This window comes from Urocampus carinirostris, chromosome 4 (genome assembly GCF_059441175.1).
Source record: "Urocampus carinirostris isolate Australia breed hairy pipefish chromosome 4, RoL_Ucar_1.0, whole genome shotgun sequence".
Taxonomy (NCBI): Eukaryota; Metazoa; Chordata; class Actinopteri; order Syngnathiformes; family Syngnathidae; genus Urocampus; species Urocampus carinirostris.
Window position 1 is genome coordinate 46,798,912 of NC_142352.1, and position 19,958 is coordinate 46,818,869.

General features: G+C 39.6%; 1 protein-coding gene and 1 long non-coding RNA gene across 3 annotated transcripts in view; both read right to left on the bottom strand.

The window, feature by feature from the left end:
- The window catches only part of LOC148368018 (uncharacterized), a 532,004-nt gene that overhangs the window by 305,727 nt on the left and 206,319 nt on the right, over window positions 1-19,958 (bottom strand). The window lies entirely within an intron of this gene.
- styx (serine/threonine/tyrosine interacting protein) lies at window positions 1,090-10,701 on the bottom strand. The gene is made up of 11 exons (XM_088334729.1): window positions 10,436-10,701; window positions 10,130-10,162; window positions 7,223-7,276; window positions 7,051-7,148; window positions 5,177-5,237; window positions 4,182-4,218; window positions 4,069-4,108; window positions 2,637-2,687; window positions 2,426-2,498; window positions 1,705-1,783; window positions 1,090-1,625 (listed from the first exon to the last, which is right to left on the bottom strand). The coding sequence occupies exons 1-11, from the start codon at window positions 10,493-10,495 to the stop codon at window positions 1,552-1,554; spliced, it is 660 nt and encodes a 219-aa protein (XP_088190855.1). The 5' UTR covers window positions 10,496-10,701; the 3' UTR covers window positions 1,090-1,551.

The following is a 19,958-nucleotide window of genomic DNA, read 5'->3' on the forward strand; positions in this document are numbered from 1 at the left end:
CATCCCCTCCTACCCTCAACGTGCAACTAAAGACTATACTTTAGAAAATTGTACACCGAGGCATAACACTATAAAATAATTAAAAGTATAAAATTATAATTGTTCTAACTGTAAGCGCAAAGATTTAAAATGCATCTGAATGTTTAAATTATTGCAGCACATTCTGAATGAAAAAGATCATAAATATAGCTGTATTTATCCTTTTTATTTTGGTCGCTCTCACTTTTCTGTCCATTATCTGCACCGCTTGTCATTAGTAGGGTCTACGGGGTGCTAGAGCCCATTCCAGCTATCTTCGGGCAGTGGGCAGGGGACACCCTGAACTGGTTGCCAGCCAGTCGCAAGGCACACAGGGACAGACAACTCACTTACTCAGTCACACCGAGGGACTATTTGGACCAGCCAAATGACCTGACATGCAGCTATTTGGAATGTAGGAGGAGACCGGAGTGCACGGAGGAAACCCAAGCAAACACGGGGAGGACATATAAACTCCGCGCAGGGAGGCTTGTAGCTAGTTTTGAACCCATTACCTCAGAACTGTGTGAGGACATGCTAACCACTCATTCACACTTCTCTTTTCATCTATTCATTATCCGCACCGCTTATCCTTAGTAGTGTCGCGGGGTTCCCTCTTTTCATTCCTCTTAAATATTTTTCCATGGTATCACCTGAGATTTGCTACACAGCGTCTCTACGGTGCAAACGAAAATAATGTACCATGCGCACTTTGGTAAAGAGAGTCCCACTGGCCCCTAGCATTGTGAAGGTATAACTGCACTTTGTTGTGAAAATAAAAATGATCCCCAAGGAACCACGCGCCACTCCTGACACAGCCCCCACTATTTCAGAATTACTGCACTGTTAAAACGTGAGTCACACTCTAAAGCAAGTTGTAAATGTTTATGCCCATTTATTCCGTCATTTTTATGTTTCCTTTTAAGAGTATTTATTACATGTTTGCCCTGGTGTACCATGTCTAATTTCATCGCATAGAATGTTTCACTACGTCGATATCAATGACAATTCTAAATATTAAAAAGGCTGTTAACAGAATTGAAAACCTCAACAGACAAGAAACCACTCCAATTGGTTTCAGTCGCAACTTTTATTATGTATTTCAACCTAGCCAAGAGTAAGCCCGATGTTAGTCATTAATCATACGACACTAAAAATAGGCGTCAACTATCCTTTCACAATTCTGATGGGCATAGTCAAGGGCCGCTTTTCCTTTTCCTCGCCTGCCCCCTTCTGGTCATCTACACAATTCAAGTATAGAAAGTGCATCATTGCAATACTGTCCCACTGCAAATGCAAAAATGCTTTAAATACTATAAAACTGCTAAAAACGTTTCCCATCAGTGCATACAGCTCAAGAAAAAAAAAAAGAAAAAACAAAAAAAAGCACTTTACATCATTAGACTACTTATGTCTCAGACATAAGTGGTCCCCCCCCCCTTAGAAAACTGTTCAAACATCTACATTTTTAATCCCATTAAAAATGTAAAAAGAAAGAGTGCAATCCGCCGTATGGCTAAATGAAAGCAAGGCTCATCCATGTTGTGCTTCTGTGACCTGCATTGTTCCGAAGTCGTCATCTTCCTCCAGGCTGCGTTTACGGCTTCCTGTCCAGAATATTCGGGCATCTTCATTAGACCAAACAGCGTTTTAGAAATAAATCAATTCATTGGAATGAACACTCGCCTGCTTGTAAGAAGGAGTGGCCCAGCTGCACTGGTGACATCTTAACAGTCAGCTTGGCGAGGTAGATTGCTTCATATTCCTGAAAAATATGCAGCGTGGAGTAAAGATGCAAAAAGTGATCCAATTTCTGTCAAGGCTACAACAATATGAAAATGGATCTGGGGTTAAAAAGGTTAGAAGGATGTGTAGGGGATATGTTCCAGTACAATATTTCAGTTCACCAGGCTTGTCCTAGCTTTTCAGAAAGCAGGACACATTTGGCGTGCTGAAAATGTGAGCGGGCCGACTATTCAGTCTTTAATCAATTCGCTCTCCGTGAAAGGTTTCCACTACTTGGCGATCAGCGTCGCAATCTCGTAACTCATCTTTGTAGCATTTTCATTTGACTGGCGGAGTATCTGAAAAGAGCTCGGGTGCGCGTTAATACAGCGTGCACTAAACGAGACTAAGTCTTAGTCAAGAAAAATATACGGAGGGGAAAAAAACATCAATAATCATTTTATAATCGAATCATTCAGCAATCATAATTTAATTGTGAGCCTCCAAAATAATCCTCAGCCCTCCAGCTCAGGGACATTTTTACGCCATTAATTTATTAGTCTAGCCCCAGAGTTTTGCTACAATGTGGCCCCTTGAGCTAAAATGAGTTTGACACCCCTGTTCTACTTCGTATGTATATTAACCGAGTTTAAGTCGTAACTTGTTATAGGTTGAAGTTCACCTGAAGCTGATGCACAAATCCCATGTTGGGGTTAATGCAGAATCTCCTCTCCTGGATGTGACTGAATGCATCCCTAGAGGGGAAATATATAGGTAAGAACAGTGCTCACTTGCACAAAAACCTTTATTTTAGACAATTCATCCTAAGACCTTTAATACAAATCTATCATCGACAAGTATGTCCAAAGATAAAATGGAAGATGAAGACTCACCTGTATTTCATTCCAAATGTTTCCATAAGGTAGGCAATCACTAAGGCAGCACTAAAAGTGGAAATAATAATAAAAAACATTTCTTAGAGCCCTACCATGACCTACCAATACCCCAAATGTAAGGTGTCCCAATCCAACACTGATAATAAATATTGGTTTAAAATGAGAAGAGAAAGTTGAAAACAAGCAGAGGACAGATGGGGTGGAGTTTTGCATTGCAGATAAGTTCTCAAGGCAGGGGTTCAAATCCGAGATCCACGACTTCACATCAAAATGAATGACTTTGCTGTGTTTAAGGTGATAACCCGTGTTTTTACAACATGATACCAATAAGCGCGCAGCAGTCTAACTCATCACTTCCCACCTGTGAACTCGTACCAGCTGATCTTTCCTCTTGTCTCAAAGTTTCAATCCTAGTTTAAATGTAATATTTATTCCACACATTTTTACAGCATTGGAAAATGTTAAACGTGTTTGGGTAATGTTTGTCCTCCTTAATAAACTAAAAACAATAAGTACATATTTCTTGCTTCTTTTCTTTTGTTTTTTGTAAACATTTTTGGAAAAGCACCAGGGAGCCACTTGGCAGCCGCATGGGGCTCCTGAGGCGCGGGTTCCCGCCCCGTCCTATTCTGACAGTTCAGTATTGGCATGCAGAGAACGTGACTAAAACAACTGTTCGTCTTAAGGGGACAGTGTCGTAATATGTGGCTACTAGATGTCACTGTATTGAGTCGAGCAACTGAAAACAAGTGCTAAAAAGCACGGGGAAAACCACAAAGGGACTAAAAGTGACCAAACCAAACCAGACCATTTCTGATTTTTTTTTAGCCAAACCTTTCACAAGCTTTAATTTTTCCAGGTACCGGTAGCAGCAGTATGGCGGACAAATGCCTCAGCTCATTCTAAGTGAGGTTCATCTAATGTAAAATAAAAACATCTCGACTTAAGTATTTTTAAAAATGCACATTCATACGATTGTTATTTTTGCCTGTTATAGTATCCAATTATTTTTTATCAACTACAAGAAGGTGCTAAATAATACACACCGTCCCCTATAAGGAATCAGATTTGTGCGGACTAAAATTAGAGCTGACATTGCTAATCTTAAATTGACTTTAACTACAGTGGTCTGAATTTAAACTGTGTTGTTCCCAATTCTTACTTGTAAAAGAGAAAAACACGACAATCAACAAAATGCAGTTCTCATATCAGTATTTAAAAATACTCAGATCCCACGATTTTAGCACTGTATTAAAAAAAAAAAAAAAAACAGTTGCATCAGGACACCTTTACCCAAAAAGTTTTTGTGACTTTTCTGTCCTAAATTATACACATATGAAAGAACATTTTTGGGGGTGTACAATCTTAGGATGACTGTAAATCATGACAAAAGAAACAATAGTACACCGTAAAAAGAAATATTCTCTACCTTCTTGAGATCCCTGCATTACCATGAACCAGTACCTTTCCTAAACCGTAGTAGGATAAGGAAAAAAAGTTAATCGTTCCAGATTATGCTATGATTTTACAATGTATTCTTACCTCCTGCTGCTAAACAGTCATCAATAAATTCTTTAGTCTGTCAACAAAACAAAGGAAAGAAACGTGCGAGGCATTACACAATGGATATTGTGTAAACATGCAAATACAGAGACCCCTTGCTATTTCGCACTTTGGTTTTTGCTGGTTCACTCCTTCGCGGGTTTTGAATCTATTTGTTTTGATATTTATTGTCTTTCATATCAACGTATTCTGCTTTTTGTTCTTTGGGGAGGGCGTTCTGTGTTGGCTGGCTGTGACTGTGTGTGCGACTGTGATTGGCTGGTGTATACAGTCAAATAGTAGGGGGCGCTGCCTCCGTGAACCAACTTTGAAGCGAAGCGACCACTTGCTTTTAGCAACTCGTTACACTGAAAATAAATTCATCAATGAATCGGACTTAGAAGATCGCAACGAAATGGTGATCACCAGCAGGTGGTGCGTGGATTATTTTTCATAAGTGACTCGGGCGCCGTCTGGGAGAAGACAAAAGCAGTGCTGGTGGTCCTTCTGGGCTAAAAACTCTCCGAAGACACTGCTGCGGACCCTGTATCTTGCTAACACCAGGTCCATTAGCCAAGAAATGGATGACCTTGAACCACAACTGTTGAGAAAATTCAGAGTGGTTTTATTTTGATCATTGCGAAAGTTCTGTCTCCATTAGAGGAAACCCAATACTAGCGCTCAGCTAGCCGGCCGCTCCACATTACCTATTTACACTGAAAGGAGTAGCCCTCCAATTTTGTTTTACTTTTGTATAATGACAATAAAACATTTCATTCAACTGCAATTATGTGTTGTGTGTTTGCATTTCTAGATTTTTAACTATTTTTTTTGCTAGTCGTATAATCTCAATTGGTAGTGATGTCATCTGGGGTGTGTTTAACCCCTTGGGGGCTTTTATGAGGGTGCGACGCTACTTCCTTTTATTTTTCGCGGGTGGTTCTGGTCCCCATTAACTGTGAAAACCGAGGGATCTCTTTACCGTTCAAACTTACCGTAGGAAAAAATCTGATGATGTTCTCCATTGGATTGTCTGCGATGTCTAACACCAGATATCTGCAACAACACACAGACACGTCCTGATTCTAGTATAGCGAAGCCAAAACAACACTGCAAATGCAATGGGTCAGTCTAGAATATACCTGAGCAAAGTCTCACTTACCGTTTACAGCGAGGTCAACAAGCTTAAGGCCCGCCAACCGATTGAATCCGACGCACTAGACCAGTGATTTTCAACCACCGTGCGGCAGCACACTGGTGTGAAATATGTGTGCCGTGGTAAATTACAGATAGAGAAAATAAGTATCTGAACACTGCGATTTCTCCCACTTAGAAACCAGGGAGTGGTCTGAAATTTCATCAAACAGGCTCATATAGGCTAATGCGAGCCGTGGACTATGAAAAAAATAGCCCATTAGCCAAGAAAGAGTGGTGTCACTCAAATGGTGAGAGACTAACAGCTTTACCAAAAGTCATCTGACAAGTTTGTTTATTTTCAAAGGGGAGTTTTGTAGCGAAACGAACGAATTACAAGAGGAAACATTGAACGAATCCGGCATACTTTTAGGCGGATTTATTCTATCTGTCGGCATTATCGTGTGTTTTGGAGTAAATATTGTTCAAGAGTTGATTCACTACACTTGCAGAGGTAAGGAGCTCATGGTTGCGTATTTTTATTGGACTTAATGGTTGCAAAACAACGTCTTTGGTTAGTTACGCCGGCTTTATAGTTTTTGGCTATCTTGTTTTTAGGCTGATCGTGATGTTTCTGTGATGATTACAAATATCCAATGATTGTCCAATGATTTGTGGCATGACATACAGTATTTCTGTGACTGGTTACAATGTACAGACACGTATTTGTCTATCAAAAGTCTGGCGGAAAGTTAAGGGGTTAAAAGGAAATATGATTCACTCACAGAAATTTTTTAAATCCGTGTACGTGTGTAACCAAATCCCGTTGGCTACAATCCGGCCGCTCTGACCCCTAAAGTTCGCGTGCACTGCAAGTCCGCTTAAGCTCTATCCCCACCATAATATGAAAGTTTAAAGGAAAAGTAATTATTTGGCGCTTACTCGTGGTAGAAAAAAAAATAATAATTAAAAAGAATAATATTGGTTTCAAAAAGAATCCTAAATATAGGAACTATGATTTAACACAAAAGCCTGCAAATACACATTAGGACCATCTGCCGAATAAAAGCCCATAAAAAAAAAAAGGGAAAACATCGACCAAGTCCCTCTTAATGAAGGTGCCCCTGACCTCCACCCCAGAAAACATCGATTTATTTAAAAAAACTGTATCCCTTTAAAATAAAACGTCTGTCTGTCTCTCTCTACCACAATACTGTGGACAAAACAAATTTTTCATAACACTATGCTTACTGTTGAGACACTTTATGATGAAAACCCACACAACAAACTGTAAAGACCCAAAAACACCAGCCAAGCAACCAGAGCAATGTGATTGGGTAAGCAGATTGATGCACACATAGTGCACTCCCCTCTTTCGCACCTTGTTCAGAAACCCTCATATGTGGAAAAAAAAGAAGACAGTCAAAATGAGCCTTAACGCTCTCAAGTAACTGCGGGAGGGACACAAATTTTAAGGGGTACATTTGTTATTTTGCACACAGGCTCCGGGCCCCATCATTAGTTCATAAATTTGATCAAATCCTTAAACGTGACAGCAAAATAAAACATTAGGAAGAATAATCTTAGGTGTGGAGATAGGGTTGGGTGGTTTTGTTGAATTTTGTCTTGAACATATGGTGAGGCTCTCTCAAAAAAACAAAAAAAATGCTTCTGTGGTTTTTGGGGCAAAAAAGTTCCTGACCCCTGCTTTATACAATGAAATTACAATACCCACCTAATTGTATGCGGGAAATTGGGTTTGATGAAATTGGCTTCAATGTCTTGCCGCACACACACCACATGGGTGATGCCCCGTCTCTCCAGAACCTGGAGCTACCACAGGTAACAAAATCTATAATATTGCAAGAGATTAATACATGCCACAGAGCAAATTATGACGTACTTACCTTGCTTTTCATGGCAGCTGAATAAGGACCTAAAAACAGCCCTGGTAAGATCTCCTATCAAAAAGAATGGAAGAGACATCGGCACGGATTTGTGAACATAGCAATTGCATTCGTTATTGTACTTAACAAAGCCTATTTGATTATTTTGTTCCAAAACTACCCATATAAAGTAATGTAATTGCTTATTTATCACAGTTAATGGGGCCCAAATCCTGCAAAATTAGTACTCCCCTGCCTCCATTTTTAACGGGCGCTCCGCCGCCCGAAAAAATAGTAGGCGATGAAATGGATTGTGGCTTCACAGGATGCTATTCATTTTAGGCGGAAAGAACAGGTAAAATAAAAGCCACGATGCATGACACAAACAACAGGTAATAACAGATTACGGCCAAAACAGTGCAGTTTATTTTGGGCGGGCATGCTTCAGCGGCCTGAACAAAAAAAAAAGCACTCTGCTAGTATCTGCTCTCAGCAATATTTGACAGTGTACAATCGATACAAACTTACCAAGTACTTTTCAACCAGTGATAAACCAAGGCCACCAAATACGAACAAGAAGTAGCAAGGTAACACAAAAACCTGTCAACTTGTGAGCATTACAGTGCTAGTGCAGTTTTGTTTATCCAGGATAAGTTTATGCCGCAAAGCACCGTGCGACTTGTAGTACAGAGATAATTGATACGCGCCAACTTTGGCTTACTTGCTAAAAAACCTCATGTGTATCGGTTGATTTTTTTTCCAGGGCATTTCAGTTCTCTTTTCAGCCCAAATAGTGCTAATGCTATAGTCTATATATAGTTGATGCAACGGTTGTATCCATCCATATATAGTGCAAGACCATTCTTCTGGAAAGTCGTGTCAGTCTACCTTGCAAAGGGCAATAGGGCCTACTTTTATAGCAAGAGACAAAAAAAGAACGGTAGTTCTTCAATTTTGGTGTCATGTCTATCTTATTAATCACATCGCTTGTGCGTGGCCCACTCGCAAGACTGCATGTATAGGGGCTTATTGGTTTGTCATTACATAAACAATACCTTCGGATTGCTCTAATCAGGGGCCGGACAACAGATGACAGCTCTTAGATTGAATGTACTTGCACTCTTAAAGGTGTTGCTGAAATTCTGCAATGTACGCAAAAACAGGGGAATACAAGTAAAAATGTATCTGAGACGCAAGAGTCAAACTGGGATATGGTGAGGGAACACTGCATTCTCACCAAGGTTGAGGATATTCGGTTCTCAGATGTGTATGATTTTTTTACAGATAAATCCATATATATATATATATATAGTATTATGCAACTGCAACCTTTAGTCAGAAACAAGGCCTGCTAGATGTCAAGTGAAAGACTATTCTAAAACACAGTCAAGAATTGATGAAAAAACAATTGCAAAAGTTTAATTTAATGTCATCCTGTATTTCAATCAGCTGCAAAATAGCGAGCCTCAGTCTGTGTTTCCTAAAACAAGTGATTTAATTTCAAAAGATGTAGAAGAGATCTTGATTCATTTAATACTTCAGAAATTCCTACAGCGTTTGAAGCCTTGAATGTTACACTTACGCATTAAAAATTGTGGACAGCCCCTTTCCTTCACTAGAAGAATTGTAAATGCTCACTGTATAAAGAGAGCTCAAAAAACTGAAGGACACTTTCTGTACTTTTTTATAACATCATAGGCGGCGCCGCGAGCGGCAGCCTTTCCAGCAGCTCCATGTTATTTCGCTCTTTTTGTGATTTGTTTTTATTGTCTGCTTCTATCTTCGGCGTTTTTCGTCCCATTTGACAAATACACTTTGGATTACTTGCTATACTATGGTAAATGGGTTTTAACGCACAAAAATGCGTTTATCCGAGGAATCAACTACTTGCTCTGAAGAATTCTCGTGCGGGCGTGATGAGGGGGCCCCATCGTGGCTGCAGAGCCGGAGCTAAGGTGAAGGCTAAGCGGCTAGCGGCAATATAAGCATTCAGTACCGTCCGTAATCATGGAAAATGTGAACTCTCTACCAAATAAGACCGACAAACTGGCTATGCTGGTAAAAAACATCAACGCGTACAGGCAGTGCAGTTTGCTGTGTTTTCTGGAAACGTGGCTCACGTCTAGCATCCCGGACGCTGACGTGGAGCTTCAGCGCTGTTAGGGCAGACAGATACACAAAAGCCTGTGGGAGGCGGACTCGCTCTACGTGAACACGAGGTGGTGTAACCCTGGGCACAAAGATTTCCATCTGCTGCAGGGACGCCGAACTTTTGGCCTAGCATGTGACATCATCCACTCCGCTGTTGCTAAACTACAACTCAGCACCGAGACCATCCTGTCAATCTATCTATCTAAAAAGTATAGAGTAAAGTAAAGTATCTATCTATAAATACTAAAACTATTGCCCTCATGCAGAAGATTCAGGGAGATCAAAACATGAACTAATAGATTGATGAAATAGCTTTTACCCAAAGGCAATAATTACCCTTAACGCCGAAAAATAAAACACTGGTTCACGATGCTTGGACTGGAATTGTGCAATAATGACAAGGGATGATTCAGCTCTCCGTTTTTATACAATAATGTTGATTTTTATGCTGTAACCCTTAAGTTGTATTTTTTTATCATTTCAAATGGTGTATGCCATTTATCATTTTTGTGTGTAATGTTGTTTAAAATTATATTGCCATGTATAATAAGTAACTCTGAATTTACTGTAGGTGGTGAAAGATCCAAGAAAAATCAATAAAATAAACTTGGTATCAAACATTATTGAGTGAATGGGCGAAGCGTTGTAACGTTCATGATCTATAAAAGGGTAATTGGCTGAGGTTGATTCGATTCAAATTTGACGCCTAGCTAGCAGTGGTAGCAGTTTCAGGACATCGAGGTCCACTTTCATAGAGACAATTGTTAATTTACATACCTGCATTTCGCGTCTCATTGGATATGCCCAGTCCTGGAAAGACATATTTGAAATGTAAACGCAGACGTAAGATTGCGTCTCAATGATAACACAACTACTACGTGACGTTGCTGATGCTAACAGGTTGGGTGAGTTGTTTACATTCATACATAGAAAAGAATAAACGTGAATACGCTTCAATGTAGGAAATGTTTGGCTTTTGAATTACTATGAAACATTTAATTCCTCCCTCCCCCAAAAATATTATTAAAAACAATGAGCTTAAGTGTATTTAGCAGCGGCTAGCTGTGGTTAGCCAGAACCCACCAGGAGCTCCTCCTTGGTGGCGGGCAGAGACGGGAAATGGAGCTTCGCCTCTTCGTCCATTCCGCTAAGGCAATCGATGAGCCGCGTTCGCCGGGCCCGGCTCTTTGCGACCCTGTTCGTCTCTCGTCTCTCGGGAGGTGTTAGCTGGAATATAGATGGAATTCGTCAACAGCCTCCGCATGCATATCCGCCATGCTGTGCCCCTTCAACACTGTGGACGTCACGTGACCACGCACCTGACTACGACTCGTGCATGAGAGGAGAGTGAGGCAAAAATAAAAGCGACATCTAAAGGAAGCATTGGAAGTGGACAACAGTGACACCGCGATATTAAAGGATGGATCCTGACGTATTAGATTCTTACGAAAATAATTGGCAACAAATAAATGCAATCTAAATAAATGAACACAAAAATAAATCCCCAAATACCTAAATAAATGGCATAAATGCAAATAATACATATATTTGTGCATTCTGTTATTCATTTAGTCCTTTCTTTATTTCTTTATTTTGTATCATTTATTTTGTTCTGTATATATTTATACATACCCTAAAGCCCCAGTGTGTAATATGTAAACCACTGGATGGCACTTTTGTCTAATACAAACGGAAACTAGTTCCACAGCAAGCAACATGACGGCGACTTAAGTAGGGATTCCACTATGTAAAAGAAACACAAATTTCTTGACTTATTTTTCTTAAAGTTAAAATGGATATGATAGTTCTCGTACGTTTCCCCAGTATTCAAATCGTTTTTTATTTTTTTACTAGATGGAAGTTTTTTTTGTACCACTCGGAGGCGCTAAAACTACTCACTGTCCCTGATAAAAGTGACGACTTCCCATTCCTTCAAGAAGACAACCTGTACGGTTTTGCCGTACAAAGTACGTTGGTTATGCCTTTTACGACGTGTACGACGTACGAGAAAATCTGTTCGGAAAAACGCAAATTTGTCAATTATGGGTACCATCCGGTATACACGACTATCACAAAACGGCAAATCAATCAAGTCAAACGAGTTCGCCGCAGAAGCCTCTATCTCTGTATCGTTTTTTTTCGTTGCAAACAAAGCGAGCGGTTTGATGTAGTGAACGGAAGTCCGTCTCTTTTTAGAGAACCAGCTTTTTCGGCTCAACTCATTAAAGAGAGCCGTCTCTCAAACGGCTCACTTGCTCTGATGCATTATATTACGAATTATTATGTTGTAAAAAGAAGTTAAGAAAAAAAGGAAGCGTTAAATGAGAAAATGAAAAAAGACAGGTTTGTGGTTATCCCTTTAATCAGAATATTACCAACAATAATTTAATGCAGAAAATGAATTCATGATTTGAATAAGAAAATGTATTATTCTACTTAATTATATTTGAATGTATTTTTTCCTTCTACAGTGAACGTCCAAGCTTCTTAATTTTTAAACTTTTTTTTATGATAAACCGCATTCATGTCGAGCAACTCAGGAACTCACAACAAAATGTTCATTAACAATATAAATGATATAACGAAACACATGTACAATATAACATGTTAAACTACATAAATAAACACGTTTGAAAAAAAAATATGGTGTAAGATTACTTTGTATTTTGTAAGGGAAAATACGACAGTTTGTAAGGGCATGGAGCCGTGGAGGTTGACAGGTATGAGCAATTAACTCGATGAAGAACAGAAAGTGTCCGGGAATCCACAACATCCCATCAGAACTCACACAAAATGGTGGTGAACTCACTATAGACGTCTTGACAAAGTTTTCAAAAATTTCCTGGCAAACAGGAGAGTGCTCATCTGCATGGACAAAATCACTTGTAATTATGATTCTGAAGAAAGGGATCAACTTTCAACTTTGCTCCAACTACAGAGCCAACGGTATCATCAGTCATGCAAACTAAACGTATGCTAAGGTCCTACTTAGTAATGACAAAATGAAACCCCATACAGCAGTGAAGCCCTACAGGGAAATGCTACACACACACACACACACACACACACACACACACACACACACACACACACACACACACACACACACACACACACACACACACACACACACACACACACACACACACACACACACACACACACACACACACACACACACACAGGTGCTTCAACAAGATTCATTACCTTGAACAGAAATCTGTATAACATGCTTGTGTTAAATACGCTCTGAATACAAAAAAGTATATTTGAAGATTGTATTAAGAGAGTAACAGAGTAAGAGTGTATCATGAATGAAAAAGTGATGTAAGGATGTAAAATAAAGTGCTTATTCATTTTTATTTAAAAACAATATTTTTTCCAAAGTTTTTGGACCCTGGCGGTTTCTTTTTTTTTTGCAGAGAATTTCACCTGTTTCACTCTTTCACATGGTACAGATGAAGCAGAGGTGCTTAGATGTGTGATAGCATTTTTGTAAAGGATTGGAAGTGTATATTTCTGTGATTTCCAGTACTGAAGGGGACTTTCAATTCTAGGGCCGTTTCTTTCCTGCTTTTTTTTCGAGCCACACTTAATGTTAGAGATTCATCCTGGATATATCACACGTTACACCCGATTCGCGGCCCTTCAAACGTCACCGCGTACGTCACCAACACATACCTCGAACCGCGGTTCATGAAACAGTCATCCAAAATACTCAGCATGCTTCAGAGATTCGGGCTGAGGAGCACATACTGTAACTAGTCCTGTTCATTCAACAGCAACGCCAATAGTACGGTACTGATCAATGGTACCTATTGAAGCGTGGTTTTAAACCAAATTCGGTGTCAGACAAGGCTGGATTCTCTCTCCCACTTTATTCAACATCTGTTCTGGAGAGGATCCTGACTGAAGCCCTCGACCAACATAAAGGTACATTCAGAATTTGGGGCATAACATTAAAAAACTCAGTTTTGCTGATAATATTGCCAGACTTACAGGAAAAGAACAGGAACTCAGAGATATGGTCAATCACCAGCATCAACCCAGTATGGGATGGAAAGTTGCACAAAACCCCCCTAGAGCTTGAACCTGTCTCCAAATTTGATTATCTTGGAGCTGTCTTATCAGAAGAGGGGTCAGAACCAGAAATCATGGCCAGGATAGCTTAAACCACAGCCGCACTTGCATGACTTAAACCCATCTGGACAGACAAGAAAATAGCAACGAAATAGCAAAAATCAGACGTATCTAAGCGCTTGTTACTTCCATCTTCCTCTATGCTTGCGAGACATGGACTCATACAGCAAAGCTGGAAAGGAAAGTCCAGGGGAGTGGAGATGCAATGCTACGGCAAACTTCTAGGCATCAGCTACTCAGCCCATGTGACAAACGAAACAGTGCACAACATACTCAGAGGGCACGTTGCTCCTTACAAAGAACCCAGACAAAAACTTCGATGTTGTGGTCACATCACAAGATCATCAGGAGTGGCCAAGATCATTCTGCAGGTCAGAGTTCAATAGGAAAAGGTTTACATTATTGTTGTAGTCTTTCATTTTTTTAAATCTTATTTTTTCTTTTATTTTATCTTTATCTAGGAGTGCCATGTCTATTCTTGTTGTTAACATTTCACACCACATTGTTATTAAGGACAATAAAGACTATTCTATTCTATTCTATTTTATTCTATTCTATTCTATTCTATTCTATTCCATTCTATTCTCTTTCAATATATGTTAAGTGACATGTTTGGAAAGATAACTTTCAAGTTTTCTCTAAATTATTTTCAATATTACATATTTATGTCCAGCCAACTGTACATAGATGATGTAGAATTGATGTCCTACATATTGACGCAGTTCATGGATCACCCTTCCCTTGACCACCAGAGTCATAGGGGCACCACTTCCTGTGTAATGGGCAAGTACAGCCTGGTGGCGCTCATCCTTCTCCAGGCAGTTTTTTTTTTTGAGGGGGGTAGGTGTTTGCGCACATGAAACCGATAGTACTGGTTTCTATAGTTACCAAGGAGAAGCCTCATGATCTGACTCAGATACAGCCCTTTTATCATCTGGATTTCGTTGTTTTTCTGTGTAAAGCGTCATTTTGCTCTTTAGAGATGATCTAGACCTTGGCATTCAAAGGCAGTCGCATGTGACAATAGTGTTATTAGATCGGCTCTTTGTGTGGTAAAGGACTTTGTTTTTGTATTTGTGTTAAAATTATTTATGTAGTGACGTGGTATTTATGAAACATTATGCCTAAATGTTATTTTTGAATCAAAACAGCTTTCCATGTGTTTTTCAGAAGTCTAAATCAAAGTTGTATGTGAGAGTTTAATTATAGCACTGAAGATTTAATATTTGGAATTAGTATTTTATGGTTTTGCATTTTTGAAGGAATTCTTTGTTGTTGTTTGACATTACATCTGTTCATTGAGTAAAAAGCTAAAAGTGTTTAGTATTTTATATATTTTTTTACATGCCTTAATTTTTTAAAACAATTTTTTATTCTTGCAAATTTCAGGGATCCTGTGTTTCATTTGACATTTTTTATTAAAAAAACAAAACTAAAATGTATTATTGTATTTCATACTATATTTGTTGTTACACTGAAAAGTAAGTATTTTTACTTTATATTTTGATGTTTGGTGTGTTTCTTCATGGATTCTGTGTTGCTTGATTTTATCACCATTACTAAAAATGTACTTTTCTAATGGCTTCTGCTTCTCACCCTTTATCTTTTTTACCCAAACGTCTTTATAGATGGTCATCTTGCTTCTGTGCGGCTTTAGGTCTTATTTAAAATTATAGGGAATAATTTAGCATTTAGTGGTGCAGTAGCCACTCAAATTCACTAGAGAGAAGCAAGAGACCGTCTTAAAAGTACACACCAGCCCTCAGGTCTCTGTGGGTGTCATGGGATATGGATTGCTTCGAATACTTAAAATAGCTCTGCAAAATTTCATGTATTTCCATTACCTGTTTTTATTATGGTCATGAGCGAGCAGGAGCGGGCAAAAGCTGACTTTCTGTGAGAAAGGGGTTACATCAGACTTATAATCAGCCATAAAGCGTATAAATTAAAAAAACACTCAAAGAAATGATAATTTAGATTCAGATTCAGATATATTTTATTGTCATTCTTGTACACGTGTATACAGAACGAAATGTCGATACATCTGACCTGCACAGTTTCCTTGAATGTACAGATATAAATAAATGTTGTACTGAGTTAGAGTATTTGTAAGGTATATTAAATCTAGTTATTTGTAATTTTCTCTATTATCTCTATTATTCACGTCACAAATGGCTCTGATGGAATGTACTTGAGTTCATACTATTTTTATTACTTATTCTCTATTTTTCTACTCTTTTATATGATTCTGTTTAAAATATATGCACACTTTCAGTCTTTATTTTGAAGGATACAGGAAAGTCATCTTGGTATGTTTTTACAACTGCTTGACTTCTTCCAAATAAAAACATTCAGGTCACTGGGCCACGGAGAGAGAAAGGGAGTCATTCAATGGAGTGGGTCCGTTTTTCTCCCCGCGGTTACTGGAGGCCTCCTGTTGATATCAAACCTGCATCTTCCTTGACTCTCATATCAGCCAAAGATTAATATCCCAAATTAATCTGTCATTTTGGTGCCGATACGACCCGGAACGTGCCCCAGCAGTCGTCTGACTGAGGAGAAAGAACTTTTCAACATTTTTTTTTTTCAAACAAAGGACCACCTGACTGGTTCTTCTTTTTCTCTCTCCCATCGAGTTTCAGTCAACGACCTGGGAAAACCGTTCTTCGAACAAGGGGAGGCTGATCTGATCAATCAGGTGGGATGCATTTTTGATATTAAGATTAAAAATAATTAAGGAAAGCCATAAAATGAAATAAGAGGTTGACAATTGGGGATTCATTAGCGAATTATTAAATTGGTTCGAGGGTTGTGCCTCACCGAGTCAAATATGATTGTGTATGTCCATATATATGTATGATATATATATATATATATATGTGTGTGTGTGTGATTCATATATTGACGAGCCGATTACCGTGATTCGAGGATTCGCCTCATCGCTAACGGTGTCGATAGCCTGTACGATTGATTACTAGTCTCAATCGAATGAAACTAGAGGAATAGGCCTCGTTTCAGTTGCTGTTAACGGAAAGTTAGACGGCACTTTTATGATATTACTAGAGGAATTTGCCTCGTAAATCAGAGAGAGAAGACAGGCATAAAGTGGTTCGCTTTTGAGATTATATAATCTCTGCAGTCGGCAGAGTCCTCGGTTTGAAATCGTTTTAAAATGAGCAGGCCAAAATAAAATAACCCAGAATAAATACGTGGCTTAAAGAGGGAATTCGGGGAGTATTGTAGGAGTCTGTCTGTGGGCCCCATGTCTGTCTGTGTACGTGATTTATGTATCTGAGCTGTTAGTTACTTTTTGCATGTCCCTAACCCCTCCCGCATTCCTCTGGTGTCCTTTGTCTTATGTGTTGTGTACTGCGCATGCGCTCGCCGGCCCACGGAATTATTCCTGCGTTTTGGAGGGGGGGAGAAAGAGAGGCAGAACAAAGGATTCCTTTACACTCTCCTCTCCTTTTTCAATTGGAAATTGATAATTTAAGAAAGAAGAAGTTAGGTAAAATACAATTTGGTAATTTTACACGGATAAATTAAAAGCAATACCAGGAAATAAAATTAATTAATAGAAAAAAAAAAAAAAAGGCCATTTTTTTGTTTAAAATTAGCAAGTCAAAGTTTAATAAGATCAGGAATAAGCTATTGAGAGATACTTTTCTTTGTGGTTGACATTTGTTAAAAAAAAAATGGGTCAGGCCCAAAGAAAGATGCTAGCAGAGGACCCAGATGTGAAATTTATGAATAGAATACACCCTGATAGTTCAAAATATTTGGAGAAATGGCTAAAGAAAGGTTTTAATCAAAAACTGAAGGAAATAGAGACAAAGCTCGAATTGAAAACTGAGTTAATTCACAGGAGAAAGGAAAGGGCTAGGAAGGGAAGAGACACAAGTGAGATAGACTCACAGATAGGAATATTACATCTGTGGATTGATCAGAGTAAGAAAAGAAGGATGGATATTGCTAGCAAGGAAGAGAGAAAAATGTTACGCATGAAGATTGAAGCAGAAGAAGAAACTGGGGTGAATGGAGAGATAGTCAGGAACAGAGTGAGGAGAGAACAGGAGCAGAACGAAGCGAGGGTTAGAGAAGAGGAGTATCAACATACTGCTGTCAGCGACAGGCATAAGAGGGATGAGCGAGCAAAAGAAGGAAAAGTTGGGGGTGAAGAAAGAGAAATTGAAAAGCACCACTCTCCAATGGGAGGCCGCACCAGAGGCAAGACTTTTCAAGCAAAGAATGAAGAGATGAGTACATCCGCTCCAAAACAAACGGCGAGGATCAACATAACCACCACAAAACCAGCCAACTTGTACCCCCAACTGCCTGATTCGTCCATACCAACAAATCCTATATATCCAATGATAGCTGTTGCAAATCCAGCTTTTGGAGTTTTGGGCCAAGAAAGACAAATTCACGTTTATCGCCCTTGGACCCAAACTGAGATGAAGGAAGCCTGTGCCTCCATCCCTCCTTTAGAGCAGAACGTGGGAAGATGGACTGAAGCAGTCAGGGAGCTTGTCAACAGCTACAGATTAAATGGCCCAGAAATTTTGACGGTCCTCAGATACCTTTTAGGATACAGGGTAGGACGGGTTATGGGGAACTTCAACCCCCTCGATGCCAACCAAGTCGCACGTCCATATGGAGATGATTTGACTGCGGATTTCACCCAAATTATGGACCGAACAAGAGAAGCTTTTACCAAGCCACCTGATTTTAGCTCCGTCACCCAATGCCGCCAGGAAGCAGGAGAATCAGTCAGGCAATATGTCGAAAGACTGACAGAGAAAATGAGAAACTGCAGTGGAGTCCAAGAAGCTGAAGCCCCGGATACACCTTTCCAAATCATGCTAAGGTCGGCTTTCCTAGATGGTCTGGAAGACAGCATCGTCAATAATATAAGAAAACATCTGATCACCTGGAGAACAGCCACAATGAGTGACCTAGTGACACACGCCATCCACGCTGAAGATCTGAAGAGGAAGAAGCAAAGCCAGACAGCTGTTTTCACCATAACAACACTACTTGAAGGTCTTTCCGCCGCTGGAAACACCCCATCTGCGCCGATATATTATGAAGAAGGAAGAAGAGGTCGTGGAAGAGAGAACGGCCGTTTAACCGGAAGATGGAAAAGACGTCCAAAGAAAAACGACAACTGCTACAATTGTGGAAAATATGGACACTTCGCAGATGAGTGCAATTCCAAGCTGAAACCAAGGCATTATCATAAAAATAATAATCCTCAATCATCCGAAGATTGACTAACCGACAGAGAGATAGACAAGGAGGAAGATGAGGAGAACTTTGGTGAGACTAAAGATCTGCTACCAACTCCCATTCTGGATCTCAGTGTATTATTTGGAAATATCTCATCGTTCAATCCTCCTAAAAGACAAGTACAGGTAGGACCAAGAGAAGAACCAGTTGATTTTATAGTAGATTCGGGAGCCCAATCATCTGTGGTTAGAAACCTTCCACCAGGAGTATTATTGGCCAAGTCATCAGTGTTAGTAATTGGGGTAGGAGGAAGACCCGCCAAGAGATATTTCACTAAACCAACGACAGTTGTTGATGAAGATGGAACTGAACACAGAGAAATTCGTTTCGTCTATGTTCCTGAATGTCCAGAAAATCTGTTGGGAAGAGACTTGATAAAAACGCTAGGTTTGACACTAACGGTTAAAGGGGATCACATGGTGGTAAAAAAAGAAGACGAATTCCAGATGCTGATCCTGGAAGGAAGTGGAGCCCCAACAATATTCTACAACCTCAATCCGATAGTTGCAGGTCCATCTTCAATTACAACAGATTTAAGATCGCTTCCACTACAGCTGTTTAAGAAAACTACATCGTGGAAACCCCAAACAAAATACCCTTTGCATTGTACAATCAAATGTGCTATAGAGCAACCAAAGCAAGACTTCTTGGAACGTTGGAATAAACTTCAACCAAAAAAGATGACTACAGACAAAGTCTATTGGAGTGACGAATCTGGGTGGATGTTTATCACAGTTCAGCCTCCAAGAAACATTGAGCCTCTGAAAAAGCACGACTTTCCAGGAGAATTACTTCACATACTGCTGGCAAAACCACATGACATGGAATGGAACCAGCTGAAAAGGATAATCCTCCGAATTCTCATCCTAAGAAACGAACCATGGCAACCACAAGCGGACGGCTCATTTACATGTGACATTCCTGATTTAGGACCAGTCTCTTATACATCACTTAGGTGGACAACAATTTTCATTCCAGACATCCATTTAAGTGAATGACTACAAGAGGTTTTGGAAGGCTACTATCAATCTAGTGACTTCCCGGACATTCCAGAAGCATTGTGGTCAAATTCAAAGACTGATGTGGGGCTGATGACCACAGCAACCGAGGTCACCATTGAGCCAAAAGGAAATCACCGCCCACAAATTAGACAGTATCCTTTGAAACCTGACGCCAA

Excerpts from the sequence above, each read along its gene's own strand:
- styx (XM_088334729.1), bottom strand. The coding sequence starts at position 10,495 with ATGGACGAAGAGGCGAAGCTCCATTTCCCGTCTCTGCCCGCCACCAAG. Across the intron at positions 2,688-4,068 it reads AATGCAGGGATCTCAAGAAG|TGCTGCCTTAGTGATTGCCT; the intron begins GTAGAGAATATT and ends TTCCACTTTTAG. Across the intron at positions 1,784-2,425 it reads GATTTGTGCATCAGCTTCAG|GAATATGAAGCAATCTACCT; the intron begins GTGAACTTCAAC and ends CATATTTTTCAG.